At 42.7% G+C, this 17,428-nt stretch overlaps 1 protein-coding gene across 8 annotated transcripts in view; it reads right to left on the bottom strand.

The window, feature by feature from the left end:
- The window catches only part of ARNT (aryl hydrocarbon receptor nuclear translocator), a gene marked incomplete at both ends in the record, with an annotated part of 79,276 nt that extends 65,519 nt beyond the window's left edge, over nucleotides 1–13,757 (bottom strand). For 7 of the 8 annotated variants that reach the window (XM_080692414.1, XM_080692415.1, XM_080692416.1 and 4 more), the window contains one exon: nucleotides 13,733–13,757. In XM_080692414.1, the coding sequence (XP_080548540.1) occupies nucleotides 13,733–13,757 (25 nt within the window). Of the gene's footprint in view, nucleotides 1–13,693 lie in introns of all 8 variants that reach the window. The other variant, XM_080692411.1, reaches the window with a different exon arrangement.
- Between the last annotated feature and the right edge of the window lie 3,671 nt (nucleotides 13,758–17,428).

Here is a 17,428-nt window from a genome sequence, read left to right as displayed (position 1 = left end):
TTCAACAATATTAAGTTAAAAGATAATTATTTCCTCCACCAAATGTTCGTGGAAACCTTGTCAAAAATAACTTGACAATATATGGAAAAATTTATCTCTAGGCTTTTATTTAACTCCAATGGTTTATATATCTGCCTTTATAACAGTACTACACTGTTTCAATTATTGTAGCTTTATATGGTTTGAAATCAGAAAATATACATCTTCTAGCTTTGTTCTTTTTCGAGATCGTTTTGGATATCTAGAGTCCATATTCCATATCAGGATAGATTTTTTCTGAAAAATAAACAAATATATGATAGTTTCACCTTAAAAAAGAAAAAGAAAGAAATATTCTCTGGTAAGGAAGAAAGCAAAAAGAAATATATAAATGTTTTAAGTCATCAAAAGCTTGGTATCAGACAAATGAAACTGTTATGTGAGATTATCAACGTTAATATTGGATAAATTGCTATAATACTAGATGTCAACCACTAAGCCAAGCATGGGAAGGAGGGATGGGGAGGGAACGGGGTGGGGATGGGGTAGGGGCTAACTGGGCGATGTGTGCATGTATGTCTACAAAAGTATTATTTTTATCCCATTATGATGTATGAATACAGTGCACCAATAAAAAATTTTTAAAAAAATTAAAAAAATTAAAATAGTGTCAAGTAAAAAAAAAAAAATTAACAAACACTAAAAAACAAAACAAAGCAGGTGTGGTAGCTCATGCTTTTTTAATCCCAGTACTTGGAAAGCTAAGACAGCGGGATCTTAGGTTTGAGGCCAGCCTCAGCTACTTAGTGAGACCCTCCGCAATTTAGTGAGATGCTGTTTCAAAATAAAAAACAAAAATTAGAGCAAGGGGTATAGCTTAGAGGTAGAATACCCCTGGGTTCAATAACCAGTACAGTAAAAAAGAAAAACAAAACAAAATTAGAAACCAATATTTCTAGCTGGGTATAGTGGCTCACATTTGTAATCCCTGCACTTGGGAGGCTGAGACAGGAGGATCGCAGTTTCAATGCCAGCCTCAGCTACTTAGTGAGGCTCTCAGCAACTTAGTGAGTCCCTCTTTCCAAATAAATTATAAAATAGGTCTGGGATTATAGCCCAGAAATAGAAAGGCCCTGGGTTCTACCCCCAATTAAAAAAAAAAAAATTCTCATGAAAACAGATACAAAAATCCCTAAGAAAATTTAGCAGCCGGGCGTGGTGGCGCACGCTTGTAATCCCCGCGCTTGGGAGGCGGAGACAGGAGGATCGTGCAGGTTCGAAGCCAGCCGTGCTGGCGTAAGAGACCCTGTTTCAAAAATATAAAATAGGTCTGGGAGTGTAGCCCGGAGGGAGAAGGGCTTCCAGGAACCCCAGTACCACCAAAAAAAAAAAAAGGAAAAAAAAGAAAATTTAGCAAACAGAATGTAACAATATACGAAAATACAAACAAATTTGGGTTATTCTAGAAATGAAGACTTGTTAAGTATGAGATAATTAATCTACCATATTAACAGGCTAGAGAAGAAAAAAAAGATCTGATCATATTATCAACCAATGCATAAAAAGTGCGTGACAAAGCCAGGTGGAGTGGTGCATGCCTGTGATCCAGGACTTCGGAGGCTGAAGGAGCCTCAGCTACTTGGTGAGGCCCCTGCAACTCAGTGAGATTCTGTTTTAAACCAAAGAATAAAAACAGGGCTGAGGTGTAGCTTGGAGGTAGAATGAATGCCCCGGGTTCCATCCCCAGTACCGCAAAAAAAAAGGTGACAAAATTCAACATACAATTTTTGATTAAAAAAGAAACTCAGCTGGGCATAGTGGCACACGCTTGTAATTCCACAATTTGGGAGGCCATAACAATAGGATTGCAGGTTTGAGGACAGCCTCAGCAAACAGTGAGACTCTTGTCAACCTACCAAGATCTAGTTTCAAAATAAAAATAAAACAGAGCTGGGAGTACACTCAGAGGTAGAACTGGGTTCAATCCCCAGTGAGACACACACACACACACACACACACACACACACACACACACACACAAAAGAAACTCTCTGAATAAAATAGAAATAGAGGAAACCATCTTCCACTTGATAAAATAATTTTAACACACACACAAACCCCTCATAGAGCTTATACATAGTGAAAGACAGTATTTTCACCTAGGCCTAGAAACTGAACAAGAATGTCCACTTTCTCCACTTACTCAAATAGTGTGGAAAATTCTAGCCAGAGCAAACATTTAAGAAAAGAACATAGTCGGGCGTGGTGGCACACACTTGTAATCCCCGCGCTTGGGAGGCTGAGACAGGAGGATCGCACAGGTTCGAAGCCAGCCTCAGCTACTGAGTGAGGCTCTCAGCAACTTAGAGAGACCCTGTTTCCAAATAAAATATAAAATAAGGCTGGGAGCATAGCCCAGAGGTAGAAAGTTTCTGGGTTCCACCCCCAGTACCACACACACACATACATACACACACACACACACACACACACACACACACACACGAATATAAAAATCATCCAAATAAAAAATGATGAAATTAAACTGTCCCTATATGAGGGTTACATCCCTGTTAGAAAATACTAAGGGCTCTATACCCCCACCTCCCCCCAAAAAAAGAAAGAAAACTCCTAGAATAAGTGAATTTAACAGTCACAGGGTACAACATACAAATACAAAATCAATTGCATTTCTTCATACTTACAATTAATATATGCAACCAAAATAAAAATACAGAATCATTTATAATTATTATTACTATTTGTCTGTGTTTTGTTTTGTTTACTGGGGATGGAATCCAGGAACATTCTACCTCTGAACTACACCTCTAGCCTTTTTATCTTTTGTTTGGAAACAGGTTCTCACTACACTGCTGAGGCTGGCCTTGAACCTGCAATTCTCCTGTCTCAGCCTTCCAAGTACTTGGTGGCAGGTGCCACCAAGCCTGACTTACTTTTTTTTTTTTTTTTTTTGGTGGTACTGGGGGTGGAACCCAGAGGCTTTCTGCCTCTGGGCTATATTCCCAGACCTATTTTATAACGGGGCTCACTAAGTTGCTGAGAGCCTCACTAAGTAGCCGAGGCTGGCTTCAAACCTGTGTGATCCTCCTGTCTCAGCCTCCCTAGCACGGGGATTACAAGCGTGCGTTACCACGCTCGGCTTACAATTATTTTTAAAAAGGAAAAATAAGCCAGGCTTCATGGCACATGTTTGTAATCCAGTACTTGGGAGACTGAGAAAGAAGGATCCCAGGTTCCTGGCCAGCCTCTACTACTTAGTGAGGCCCTCTACAACTTAAGTGAAACCTTGTTTCAAAATAATAATAAATAGGGCTAGAGGTACAGCTCAGAGGTAGAATGCCCCTAGATTCAGGCCCAGACACACACACACACACACACACACACACACACACACACACACACACACAGTTTAAAAAAAAAAAAAGCTAGGGTGTGGTGGTGCATGTCTGTAATACCAGTACTTTGGAGGCTCAGACAAGAGGATTGTAGGTTGGAGGCTATTCACCCCCTAACCCCCCATATCCAGGGCCTCATGCATGCCAGGCCAGCACTTTACCACTGAGCTAAATATCCAGCCTTTTTTATTTATTTTGAAACAGGGTCTCAATGAATTAGCATGCCCTGGCCTCAAACTTGCACTTTCCCAGTCTCAGCCCCCTAAATGCTGGATTACAGGCATGTGCCACCCCACCTACTCAAAATTCTGTATCTTAACTATATCAATATCAATATCCTACTCATGATACTTTTTTGCAAAATACCACCACAGAAGGAAACTACTTAAAGATATAGGAGATCTCTGTATCATTTCTAGTAACTATGAATCTAAAATTATCTCAGAATATAAATTTTAAGTGTTTAAAAACATCTGAACGTTACATATTTCATCTTTCTGAATTTTTTCTTTTTTGTATGTTTTGTTTTTTGGTATTACCAGGGATGGAACCCTGGGGCTTTTTGCCTCCAGGCTATACTCTCAGACCTATTTTTATACTTTATTTGGAAACAGGGTCTCACTAAGTTGCTGAGAGGCTCACTAAGTAGCTGAGGCTGGCTTTGAACCTGTGCGGTCCTCCTGTCTCAGCCTCCCAAGTACTGGGATTACAAGTGTGCGCCACCACACCCGGCTCACCTTTCTTTTGAACCTTAAAATCTGTGTGAAGTTTTAACAACCACCAAAAAATTGAGATTACTTCAATAATGTTCAAATTATTAATTATGAAAGAACAATACTATTGTGATACTGTATTTCCCCAACCATATGCCACATCATTCATTTACTCAGATCTTGTCTAGTGTCATTCAATACAATACTATACTCACCTTTATACAGGGTTGATGTTTTTCTTTTTCCTACTTGTTTTTAGGGTGTGTGTGTGTGTGTGTGTGTGTGTGTGTGTGTTACTTGGGATTGAAGGAAGCTACTATTTTCAATACACTTACAAGGTACCAAATAACTTCACTAAATTATCTCAGGGACAAAGATAATTTGAAAGACAGTTTCCATAATGGAAAATTTAAATTTTACTAGTTTTAAAATTAAACAATTCTAAGATGTTATGACTAAGGTAAACTCAAAGAAAATGTGTTTCATTTTCTTTTTTTCTGCACTGGGAAGCAAACCCAAGGCCTCTCACATGCCAGGCAAGCACTCTACTACTGAGCTACACCCCAACAAGTTTAGTTCTCTTTTTTCCTTCTTTCTTTTTACTAGGGATTTACTTTAACCCAGGGGCATTCTATTTCCGATTTATGCCACAAGCCCTTTTATTTTTTACTTTGAAATAAGGTCTTACTAATTTGTGTGTGTATGGTACTGGGGGAGGAACCCAGAGGCTTTTCTACCTCTGGGCTATACTCCCAGATATATTTTATACTTTACTTGGAAACAGGGTTTCACTAAGTTGCTGAGAGCCTCACTAAGCAGCTGAGGCTGGCTTCGAACCTGTGTGATCCTCCTGTCTCAGCCTCTCAAGCACTGAGATTTCAAGCGTGCGCCACCACGCCCAGCTGAGGTCTAATGATGAGGCTGACCTCGAACCTGCAATCCTCCTGTCTCAGACTCCAAAATACTGTTATTACAGGTATGCTCTACCTGCACCCAGCATGTTTACTTTTCTTGAGTACTGTAATTTAGTTTTTAAATTATCAATCACTACCAGGAATGGTGGCACATGCTTATAATCCCAGAACATGGGAGGCTGAGACAGAAGACCATATAGGTTCCAGGCCAGCCTTCAAAACTTATCATGACCCTCAGCAACCTAGCAAGACCCTGTGTCAAAACAGAAACTAAAACGGGTTAAGGGTACAGCTCAGAGGCAGAACACGCCTGGGTTCAAGAAAAAAAGATCAGCCATCACCTGGTATGTGAAGATCCCTCAGATGAAAGTCATCCATAACAGAACCAAAACATTATTCTCAAAATGGGGAGAGATTTAGAATGCCAAAAACTAAGGTGAGAGAATATTAATCCAAAGTAAACAGGAAAAGTAAAGTTCCAAGAATGGAGAAGTACAGATTGAGGCTCCTTTTCAACTACTGAATTAGTAAAATATATTAATTATTTTTAAAAGGCGTTTGCAAGCCGGGTATGGTGGCACACACTTGTAATCCCAGCATTAGGGAGGCCGAGACTGGAGGATCCTGATTCGCAGACAGCTTCAGCTACTTAGGCCCTCTGCAAGTTAGTGAGACCCTGTTTCAAAAAAAGAATAAAAATAGGGCAGGGGATGTAGCTCAGAGGTGGAATGCTCCAGGGTTACACACACACACACACACACACACACACACACACACACACACAGTGTTTGCATGCTGGGCATGGTAGCACAAACTTGTAGTCCAATATTTAGGAGGCTTAGATAAGAGTATCACAGGTTCCCCACCAGCCTCAACAACTTAATGAAGCCCTCCACACAACTTAGGAAACCTTGTTTCAAAATAAAATAATAAAATAGGGCTGAGGGTGCAGCTCAGAAGTAGAATGCCCATGGCTTCTATCCCCAGTATCACAAAATTAAAAAGTCTTTGCAAGCCAGGTGTGGTGTGTGCTATGGTGGGGCACATTTGAAATGCCAGTATTTAGAAGGCTGAGACAGAAGGAGGTTTGCAGCCAGCCTCAGCAATTTAGGGAGGCCCTCCACAACTTAAAAATGTAAAAAGTGGGGCTGAGGGTGTAGCTTAGAGGTAGAAAACCCCTGGGTTCAATCCCTAGAACCAACGAAAACAAAACCAAAAAAAAAAAAAAAAAAAAAAAGACTTTGCAATAAAATATAACTTGAAAAATTATCTTGACATCGTGCGTGTGTGTGTGTGTGTGTGTGTGTGTGTGTGTGTGTGTGGTGTTTTCTCTCCTGGGAATTGAACTCAGGGGCATTCTACCTCTAAGCTATACCCAGCCCTATTTTATTCTTTATTTTGAAATAGGGTCTAAGTTCCAGAGGGACCCACTAAGAAGCTGAGGTTATCAGCAAACCTGTTGAAAAAATAAAGTAAGGCAGCCAGGCATGGTGGCGCACGCTTGTAATCCCGGCGCTTGGGAGGCTGAGACAGGAGGATCGCACAAGTTTGAAGCCAGCCTCAGCTACTGAGTGAGGCCCTCAACAACTTAGTGAGACCCTGTTTCCAAATAAAGTATAAAAAATAGGTCTGGAAGTATAGCCCAGAGGTAGAAAAGCCCAAGTTCCACCTCCAGTACCAAAAATAAATAAATAAATAGCCAGGTGCTTGTAATCCCAGTTGTAATCTCATCATTGGGAGGGTGAGACAGGAGGAATATGGTCCAAAGACACACACACACACACACACACACACACACACACACACACACAAAATGTTCACAAGCTGGGCGTGGTGGCGCACGCCTGTAATCCCCACGCTTGGGAGGCGGAGACAGGAGGATCGCGCAGGTTCGGAGCCAGCTGCGCTGGCTTATGAGACCCTGTTTCCAAATAAAAATATAAAATAGGTCTGGGAGTGTAGCCCGGAGGTAGAAGGGCTTCCAGGAACCCCAGTACCACCAAAAAAAAAAAAATCACAAAGTTATTAGTAATTTTTTTCCCCAGTACTGGGGATGGAACCCAAAGGGCATTCTACCTCCAAGCTGTACTCCCAGTCCAATTTTTTATTCTTTATTTTGAAAGAGGGTCTCACTGATTTGCAAAGGGCCTCACTAAGTAGCTGAAGCTGTCCACAAACCGTGATCCTCCAGTCTCAGCCTCCCAAATGCTGGCATTATAAGCATGTACCAACCATGCCCGGCTAGTTATTAGTAATTTATAAAGAAAGACTACTTTTCACTCATGAGTAGAATTAGTAAAAAGTTACAGAGTATGAAGAATATCAATTCATACAGAAAAAAAGTAATCATCATGTTAAAACTAGTACTTTAGCAATGAGCAGACTACACACCATATCTATTTCTTCTTCTGATCAAATAGCATATTAAGATCTAATGAAGCTGGCTGTGGCTGAGACAGGAGGATCGCAGGTTAGAAGCTAGCTTCAGCTACTTAGTGAGACTCTCCACAACTTGTTGAGACCTTGTTTCAAAATAAAGAATAAAAAATACTGTTGGGGGTAAAGCTTGGATGTAGAATGCCCCTGGGTTCAATCAATCTCTGGTATTACAAAAGAAATTTTATATATATATATATAAAATAAACCCAGCTATAGTAGCCCAAACCTGTAATCCCAGTACTTCGGAGGCTGAGACAGGAGAATCAAAGGTTAAAGGATAGCCTTGGCAACTTAGCAAGATCCTGTTTCAAAATAAAAAGGACTGGGAGTGTAGCTCGAAGATGGAATGTCCCTGCATTCAAGCCCCAATTCCAAAAAAAAAGATATAAGATGAAGAACCAGGTCCCAGGTCCCTTGAAGACAATGAAGGACTGTCACTAGCAGTCTTGTGTGTGTGTGTGTGTGTGTGTGTGTGTGTGTGTGTGGTACTGAGGCTGGAATCCAGAAGACTTCTACCTCTAAGTTAAACTCCCAGTCCTTTTATCTTTTATTTTGAACCAGTCTCGCTAAATTGCTGAGGGCCTCCTAAATTACTGATGCTGGCCTTGAACCTGAGATCCTTCTGTCTCAATCTCCCAAGTAATAAGATTACAAGCATGCACCATCACACCAGGATCCAGCAGTCTTTTTTTTTTTTTTTTTTTTTTTTTGTACTGGGGATGAAACCCTTCTACCTCTGGGCTACACTCCCAGACCTATTTTATATTTTATTTGGAAACAGGGTCTCTTAAGCCAGCAAGGCTGGCTTCGAACCTGTGCGTTCCTCCTGTCTCCACCTCCCAAGTGCGGGGATTACAAGCGTGCACTACCACGCCTGGCTCCAGCAGTCTTTAAATAAGAACAAAGTTGGATGTGGTGGCACACTGTAACCCCAGTACTTGGGAGGCTAAAACAGTAGGGTCCCATTAAGTAGCCAGCTCAGCTACTTAATGAGGCCCTCCACAACTTAGTGAGATCCTATTTCAAAATAAAAAATAAAATAGGGCTAGGGGTATAGCCGGGAGGTAGAATATCCCTGGATTCAATCCCCAGTACCATAAAAAAATAGTCAGAATAAATATAACTGAAGCTGGGCATGGTGACATACTGTTGTAATCACAGCATTTGGGAATCTGAAAGAGAAGGATCCTGGTTCGCCGACAGTCTCAGCTACTATTTAGTGAGGCCCTTTGTAACTCAGTAAGATCCTGTTTCAAAATAAAAAATAAAAAACAGGGTTGGGGGTATAGCTCAGAAGTAGAAAGCTCCTAGGTTCCATCTCCAGTACTAAAAAAAAAAAAAAAAAAAAGAAAACCCTAGGTCACTTAGAGTCTCGCTAAATTGCTGAGGCGGTCCTCAAACCTGTGATCCTCCAGTTTAACCTCCTAAGTACTGGAATTACAGATGTGCACTTTCTATTTTTTGGGTTGTGTGTTTGTTTGCAGTGTGTGTGTGTGGGGGGGTTGAATCTAGGGGTTTGCTCATGTTAGGGGAGAGCTCTACCCCTGAGACACATCCCTAGCCCTTTATTTTGAAGCAGTGTCTTAAGTTGCTGAGGGCCTCCCTAAATTACTTAGGCAGCCTCCAACCTATGACCCTCCTGTCTCAACCTTCTTGGAACTGGAATTACAGCTGTGCACCACTGCACCCAGCTGAAATACTTCTTTTTTTTTTTAACTGGTAGTGGGGATTGAATCCAGGCACATAGTGCTTCTGAGCTATACCCCAAACCCTATTTTGTTTATTTACTTAAAATAGGGTCTTGCAGAGGCTGGCCTCAAATCTGTGATCTTCCAGTCACAGCTTCCCAATTATTGGGATTACAGGCATGCCTCAAAACGCTCAGCTTTGAAATATTTTTGTGGTACCAAGGATTGAACCCAGGGGCATTCTACCAACAAGCTATACCTCTAACATCATTTAATTTTTTTGTTTTGAAACAGGATCTTGGTAGGTTGTTGAAGTCTCACTAAATTGATAAGACTGGTTTGAATCTCTGATCCTCCTATCTCAGCCTCCCAAGTACTAAGATTACAAACATATGCCAACACGCTCGGCCTTGAAATATTTAAAAACTTTTTTTTGCAGCGGGACATGCTGGCACATGACTGTAATCCCATTACTTGGAAGGCTGAGATAGGAGGATTGCAGGTTTGAGACCAGCCTCAGCAATTTAATGAGACCCTATTTCTAAATAAAAAGGGCTAGGAGGACAGCTTGGAGGTAGAATGCCCCTGGGTTCAATTCGTAGTACAAATACATGTGAAGAAAGAACAAGAATGATAAAAAAAAAATCAATCAGTACTCAACTCCAGCAAAAATACAAAGAACAACAATGATATTGGTATGATGTCCCTGGTCCCTAACATGGCTCTAAGGAAAAAAGATGACAATGTAGCAAGAAATTCTTACATGAAAACATTTACTTTCCTTACACTGAACACAGTACATTTCCATCCTATGTCCCCCATTCATGGATCTCGTTTCGCAAAATATAAGAGACTAACGAACTCCACAAAACATTCATGATCTCTCCCTTTTGACATTAAGGGACAAAGGGGGAAAAAAGGAAAAATAGATTTATTTAGTTATCACATATTGGACATGGGAATCAGAAACTTAGGAGAAATAAAAAAATTTTCAACATCAAAAAAGAAATCTAATAAGCCAGGTGTGGTTGCACACACTTGTAATCCCAGTATTTGGGAGGCTGAGACAGGAGGATCAGGATTCATGACAGCCTCAACTAGTGAAGCCCTTTGCAACTCAGTGAGACCCTGATTCAAAACAAAGAATAAAAAATAGGGCAGGGTACCAAGCATGGTGACACACGCTTGTAATCCCAGCATTCAGGAGGCTGAGACCAGAGGATCAGTTCACTGACAGCCTCAGCTACTTAGTGAGGCCCTTGGCAATTTAGTGAGACCCTGTTTCAAAATAAAGAATAAACAATAGGCCAGGGGGGTGTAGCTCAGAGGTCAAATGTCCCTGGGTTCCATCCCCACACCTGACAAAAAAAGAAAAGAAAAAAAAAATGGCTGGGGTGTAGCTTGGAGGTTGAATGCCCCTGGGGTTCCATCCCCAGTACCACACATACAATACAAAAGAAAGACATCTAAGACCAGATGGGTGGAATGCTTATAATCCCAGCATTTGGTTAGGGAGGCCCTTCACAACTCAGTAAGACCCTATTTCAAAATTAAAGTGCCTAAAAAATAAATAAATAAATAGGGCTTGAGGGTGTGGCTCGGAGGTAGAATGATCCTGGGTTCCATGTTCCATCCCCAGTACCTTTCTTTCCCTCCCCCTCCCTCCCCCCCCCTCTCTCTCTCACACACACACACACACACACACACACACACACACACACACACGACATCTGGGGCAGGGGAGCGCTGGTGGCACATACTTGTAATCCCAGTACTTGGGAGGCTGAGACAGAAGGACTGCAGGTTCACAACCAACCTCAGCTACTTAGACTCTACAACTTAGTGAAACCCTGTTTCAAAATAAAGAATAAGCCGGGCATGGTGGTACATGCTTGTAATCCCAGCGCTTAGGAGGCTGGGACAGGAGGTTCATACACGTTCGAAGCCAGCCTCAGCTACTTAGTGAGGCTCTCAGCAACTTAGTGAGACCCTGTTTCTAAATAAAGTATATATATTTAAAAAAAAAAAAAAAAAAAGAGGCTTGGGAATATAGCCCAGAGGTAGAAAGGCCCCTGGGTTCCATCCCCAGTACTACAAGGAAAATAAATAAATAATAAAAAATAAGGCTGGGGATATAGCTTGAAGGTAGAAGGCCCCTGAGTTCAATCCTCAGTACTGCAAAAAAACAAAAAGACATCTAAACCTTGCACAGTGGTGCATGCCTGTAATGCCTGGGAGACTGAGACAGGAAGACTGCAGGTTGGAGGACCGCCTCAGTAAGTAGTGAGATTCTTGTCAACCTAGAAAGACCCTGTTTCAAAACAAAAATAAAAAGAGCTGGGGGTGTACTAGCTCAGAGGAAGAATGCCCCTGGATTCAATCCTGTAATCCCAGTATTTGGAAAGTTAAGACAGGAGGACTTCAGATTCGAGGACAGCCTCAGCAAAAAACTCTCATCACCTAGCAAGACCATTTCAAAAACTAAAAGATAAAATTATGGTTGGGGTGTAGCTCAGAGGTAGAATGCCCTTGGGTTCAATCCCTAGTACCACAAAAATAAACAAACACTGAAATAGCAAGCAGCCAAAGAACAATAAACATAATCAACACTAACAAAGATACTGCATACACACACACACACAAAAAAAAAAACCCTACTTTTGGTTTAAGATTTAAGCTGATATTCATCAGCTAATGAAAACAGAGTCAAGAGATTATCATTCTGGTGAGGGTTGTTGGAAAACAAAATAAAGCAACCCCACCCACACAGCTGGAAAAAAGCTTTGACATATGCACTAAAACTTGTTTACCCGGGCCACTTCTTAACAGGAGAAATGCCTCCCAATTTGGCGAGTGTTATACTAGATTTTTGCAACGTGTGATGAGTTTAAAATCTTGTTTATTTACTCCCTAGTTCAGATAGGTTATTTAACTACAAGGTCAGGTTTTCCCTAGCAACATTTTTACAGTCGTACAGCTTTATTCTATCAGTCAGCATTTTTCTCAATGAAATCTGGTCATTAATTTTATCTCCTTTTACCCTAAAATATTTTTTAAAGATTAAAAACGTGGTAACTGACATGTGACAAATTTCTTAAAATAGCTCAGCTTCCAGAATCATAGTGGAAAAGACAATAAATTATACAGTGATTCAACTAAATATCATACCTGGGTACTGCAAAATTATATTGCCTTTCAGAGACATGAAGAAAATCAAATTTAAATCTCAACATGGGCACAGTACGGAATCCCCACCACCTGTGCAGTCCCTCCTACCCCCCCCAACCCGCTTTTTTTGGCAGTACTAAAGATTGAACCCAGATGATCTCCACTGAGTTACATCCCCAACGCTTTTTATTTTTTAAAGCTGACAAATTGACTTTTATTTTAAAAATGCTTTTTATTTATAATGAGACAGTCTCCCTAAATTTCAGAGGCTAGCCCCAACTTGTGATCATTCTTAGCCCCCCAAGTAGCTGGCAATACAGCAGTGTGCCCACACCCAGCCAAAGATATGGATTTCTAGGAAAGGATGACTTTTATTTTACAATAAAGGGCCAAGGTTAGCAAGCTAAAATAGGCCCCCTAAAATGAAACACTTTCTAGAGAGAAATAAAATCATGGAAAGAGGGCGGGGACTAGGATTTTGAAGATCTGTATCTCTCTAGAATGACGTTAAAACCTATTCCATATCTTAGCCAAGACTGGCTGGATTTTTTTTTTCCATGAATGTTTTCTGGGAAATGGAATGGAACTAAACTTTCCTTAAAGCATGAGAATTGCCTCGATCTAGGCCTCACAAGATTTAAACATGGGTTTCTGGACAAAAAAAAAAAATTGTCCTGAACCACAACCTCTGCCCTCCGAACCGGAAGAGACATTTCTGGACCCTCTTAACACCTGAGCCCAAATTTCAAAGTACATAGCCTGAGGGTGTGGGGTGAGAGGTAAAGCCAACAAACAGATTCAGCATATATATTCAAAAATTTTACTTTCTCTTCATTTATTTATTTTGTGGTAGAGATTAAATTGAAGGGTCATTCTACCTCCGAGCTACACTTCCACTCCTTAAAAAAAAAACATTATTATAATTCTGAAATAGTGTCTTGCTAAATTGCTGGGGCTGGTCTCGAACCTACGATCGTCCGGTGTCAGCCTCCCAAGTACTGGAACTACAGGCGTGCGCTACAAAAACCAGGTTTATCTATGCAAGCGTTTTCAATTTTAAATTACAATCTAAACGCTTAAGTGCTTGGAACCCACACCTCAGCTAGGGAGCCAGGCGGTGCTCGGACAGGAATCCGAACTCTCCAAGTACAGCCACTGCCTACAGCTATCCGGCCCCGGGGATCCTCAGCTGGCGGAGGCTTAAAGACCCGAGCGGCGGGGCGGGCGGGCGCCGAGCCGCCGCTGCCCCGACGAAGTTCGGAGCGGGGACCCCAGGTCCCCCGGCCCGCGGCCCCGCCCCGCCCGCGGCCCCTCCCCCACCGCGGCCGCCCCGCGGGCCCCGCAGCCGCCGGGCTCCGCGCTTGTCACCGCCAGCCCCTCCCCCTTTACAGCGCCCCGGTCCTCCGTCTCCTCACCGGGGTTAGCAGTAGTCGCCGCCATGGCCTAGGTGCCACCGCCGCCGCGCCACCCCCCCCAGTGGGAGGAGCTGCCGCCGCCGACCGGAGGAGGGAGGGGAGGGAAGAGCCACTCCCCAGAAGCGGCGCCCCGCTGCCGCCAGCGCTACCGCGGAATCCAAGATGGCGGACGCGGCCACCCCCTCCGTCCCGGCCCCTGGGGCGGGAAGGCCACGCCCTCTTGTGGGCGGGGCGGAGACACGGCCGGCCTCCTCGGGAAAACTGGCCAATAGAAACGCCACATAGACCAAGGGGCAGGGCTGGGGACCGCGCCGGCCGGGCCTGGGAAGGCGGGCCGAGGAAGTCCAGCTGTCTCCCTAGACCCGCCTCCTCGACGTCAGAGGTCGGGGGGCCGGTTGACGTCAGCGAAAAGCAATGAGAATGGGTATTGCACTAAAAGTTTGACTTAGTGTTGGGCTCTCCCTGCTCACGATTTATTTCATAAATGCTCTTTAGGTGTCCTAATACGTAAACGTCACGTGGTGGCATGTAATTTTTGAGTGAAATAAAAGTTGGAGAACTAATATTTGAATGCCTGCTCTGGACCTGGTAGGGTAGAAGATTTGGGCGCTTTAGGATCTGGTAAGGGAGATGCTGACAGCCAAAACTGGAGGCAGTGGCGGGGCGTGGTGGTGCACACTTGTAATCCCAGTACATCACAGGCTGAGATAGGAGGATCACAAGTTCGCAGCCAGCCTCAGCTACTTAGTGAGGCCCTCTGCAACTTAGTGAGACCCTGTTTCAAAATAAAGGATAAAAAATAGGGCTGGGGGTGTAGCTCGAAGGTAGAATGCGCCTGGGTTCCAGCCCCAGTAATCCCAGTAAAGAAAAAAAAAAAAAAAAACTGGAGGCAATAAATAAAGAGGGTAGTTTGATTAAGAGAATGGTAACTTGTTTTGGTCAATGATAGGTCCGGACAAAGTGACAAGTTTTTAGTAAATAAGTAACAAGAGTGATAACAAGTAATAGGAAATATTCAGCACTTGGACCTAGACAATTAAATGTATTTATTCAGTTGATTGTTTTAATAACACTGTGAGGTTGATTCTAATATTTCCATTAGGGAAGCAGAATCCCCTGACAAGTCAATCAAACATTGGTATAATACCCCTGTTTTAGTTCTACAGTTTAGCATTTCAGAGTACTACCATTTCAAGTATCTTTACAAAGTAACATAAATTTAACTCAGAGTTGGGCATAGTGATACACACATGTAATTCCAATACTTGGGAAGCTGAGACAGGAGGACCACAGGTTAGAGGACAGCCTCAAAAAGTAGTGAGACTTTCAGCAACCTAGTGAGACCTTTTCTAAAGAAAAATAAAATAGGGTTGGGGTGTAGCTCAGAGGTAGAATGCCCCTGAGTTCCATACCCTTCAAAACACACACACAAATTTTGAAGCTGGGCATGGTGGTGCACACTTTTAATCTCAGCATTTGGGAGGCTGACTCAGGAGGATCGCAGTTCGAGGAGAGCCTCAGCTTCTTAGTGAGACCCTGTTTCAAAATAAAGATAAAATATAGGGTTGGGGGCACAGCTCAGAGGTAGAATGTCCCTGGGTTCTATCCCTAGTACCACAAATTTTTTTTATTTTTTTTTTATTTATTTATTTTGGTGGTGCTGGGGATGGAACCCAGAGGCTTTCTAGCTCCAGGCTACACTCCCAGACCTATTTACTATTTTATTTGGAAACAGGGTATCACTAGGTTGCAGAGAGCTTCACTAAGTAGCTGAGGCTGGCTTCGAACCTGTGCGATCCTCCTGTCTCAGCCTCCCAAGTACTGGGATTACAAGTGTGCGCCACCACACCCAGCTGAGTTTGAGTTTTTTAAAAGCCTATCATACTGCCAGGAATAATCCCAATACTTGAGAGGCTGAGACAGGAGAACTGAACAGGTTCAAAGCCAGCCTCAGCTATTTAGTGAGGTTCTCAGCAGCTTAGTGAGACTCTGTTCCTAAATAAATATAAAATAGGTCTGGGAGTGTAGCCCAGAGGTAGAAAGCCACTGGGTTCCATCTGTAGTACCAAAACAAACAAACAAACAAACAAACAAACAAAAAAAGCTATCATTCTAAGTTTCTTTGCAACAAATGAAAGTATTTTTAAAAACTATCTTTGAGGCCGGGCATGGTGGCGCACGCTTGTAATCCCCGCCTGCCTCGCTTGGGAGGCAGAGACAGGAGGATCGCACAGGTTCGAAGCCAGCTGCGCGCGCTGGTTTAGGAGACCCTGTTTCCAAATAAAAATGTAAAAATAGGTCTGGGAGTGTAGCCCAGAGGTAGAAGGGCTTCCAGGAACCCCAGTACCACAAAAAAAAAAAAAAAAAAAAAAAACTATCTTTGAGCCGAGCGTGGTAGCATATGCTTGTAATCCCCCGCACTTCGGAGGTGGAGACAGGAGGATCGCGCAGGTTCGATGCCAGCCGCTCTGGTTTAAGAGACCCTGTTTCAAAAAAAAAAAAAAAATAGGTCTGAGAGTGTAGCCCGGAGGTAGAAGGGCTTCCAGGAACCCCAGTACCACAATAATAATAATTAATAATAATAATAATAATAATAATAATAATAATATCTTTGAAAGCTGGGCATGGTAGCACACACTTGTAATCCCAGCATTTGGGAGACTGAGACAGGAGGACTGCAGTTCACAGACAGCCTCAGCTACTTAGTGAGGCCCTCCACAACTTAGTGAGACCCTGTTTCAAAATGAAGAATAAAAAATAGGGCTCGGGGTATAGCTCACAGGTAGAATGCCCCTGGGTTCCATCCCCAATACTGCAAAAAATAAAAATATATAAATATATATTTAAAAAAATAGGGCCAGCGTGAAGGTAGATGTCCCTGGGTTCAATCCCCAGTAACACATATATGCACAGTAAATACAAAGTTTAAGTATAATTTTTTTTTTTTTTTTTTTTTTTTTGTGGTACTGGAGTTCCTGGAAGCCCTTCTATCTCCGGGCTACACTCCCAGACCTATTTTTACATTTTTATTTGGAAACAGGGTCTCCTAAGCCAGCGTGCGCGGCTGGCTTCGAACCTGCGTGATCCTCCTGTCTCTGCCTCCCAAGCGCGGGGATTACAAGCGTGCGCCACCACGCCCTGCTAAGTATAAATATTTTAAATTTGCATTTTGGCCGGGCATGGTGGCGCACGCTTATAATCCCTGTGCTTGGGAGGCAGAGACAGGAGGATCACGCAGGTTCAAAGTCAGCCGCTCTGGCTTAAGAGAACCTATTTACAAATAAAAGATATAAAATAGGTCTGGGAGTGTAGCCTGGAGGTAGAAGAGTTCCATCCCCAGTATGACCAAAAAAAAAAAAGTTAAAAACTGCATTTTGTTGGGTCAGCAACCCATTTGTCCTTGCCCACTACATTGTCACTACTAGGAAATTTTGTTAGGCAGCAACTTAGCACCAAAGCTTTTAAGACATGTGTGTGTGTGTGTGTGTGTGTGTGTGTGTGTGTGTGTGTGTGTGTGTGAGTATATGTGTATGTGTGGTACTAGGGATTGAACCCAGAGGCATTCTACCTTCCAGCTACACCCCCAGCCTGATTTTATTTCTTTTTTGGAAACAGGGTCTCACTAGATTGATGAGAGTCTCACTACTTGCTGAAGCTGTGCACAAACCTGCAATCCTCTTTTCTCAACCTCCCAAG

Source organism: Muscardinus avellanarius (genome assembly GCF_963383645.1).
Source record: "Muscardinus avellanarius genome assembly, chromosome: 3".
NCBI lineage: Eukaryota > Metazoa > Chordata > Mammalia > Rodentia > Gliridae > Muscardinus > Muscardinus avellanarius.
Note: the sequence above shows the minus strand (reverse complement) of the source record. Positions and strands in the feature narration are given on the sequence as shown.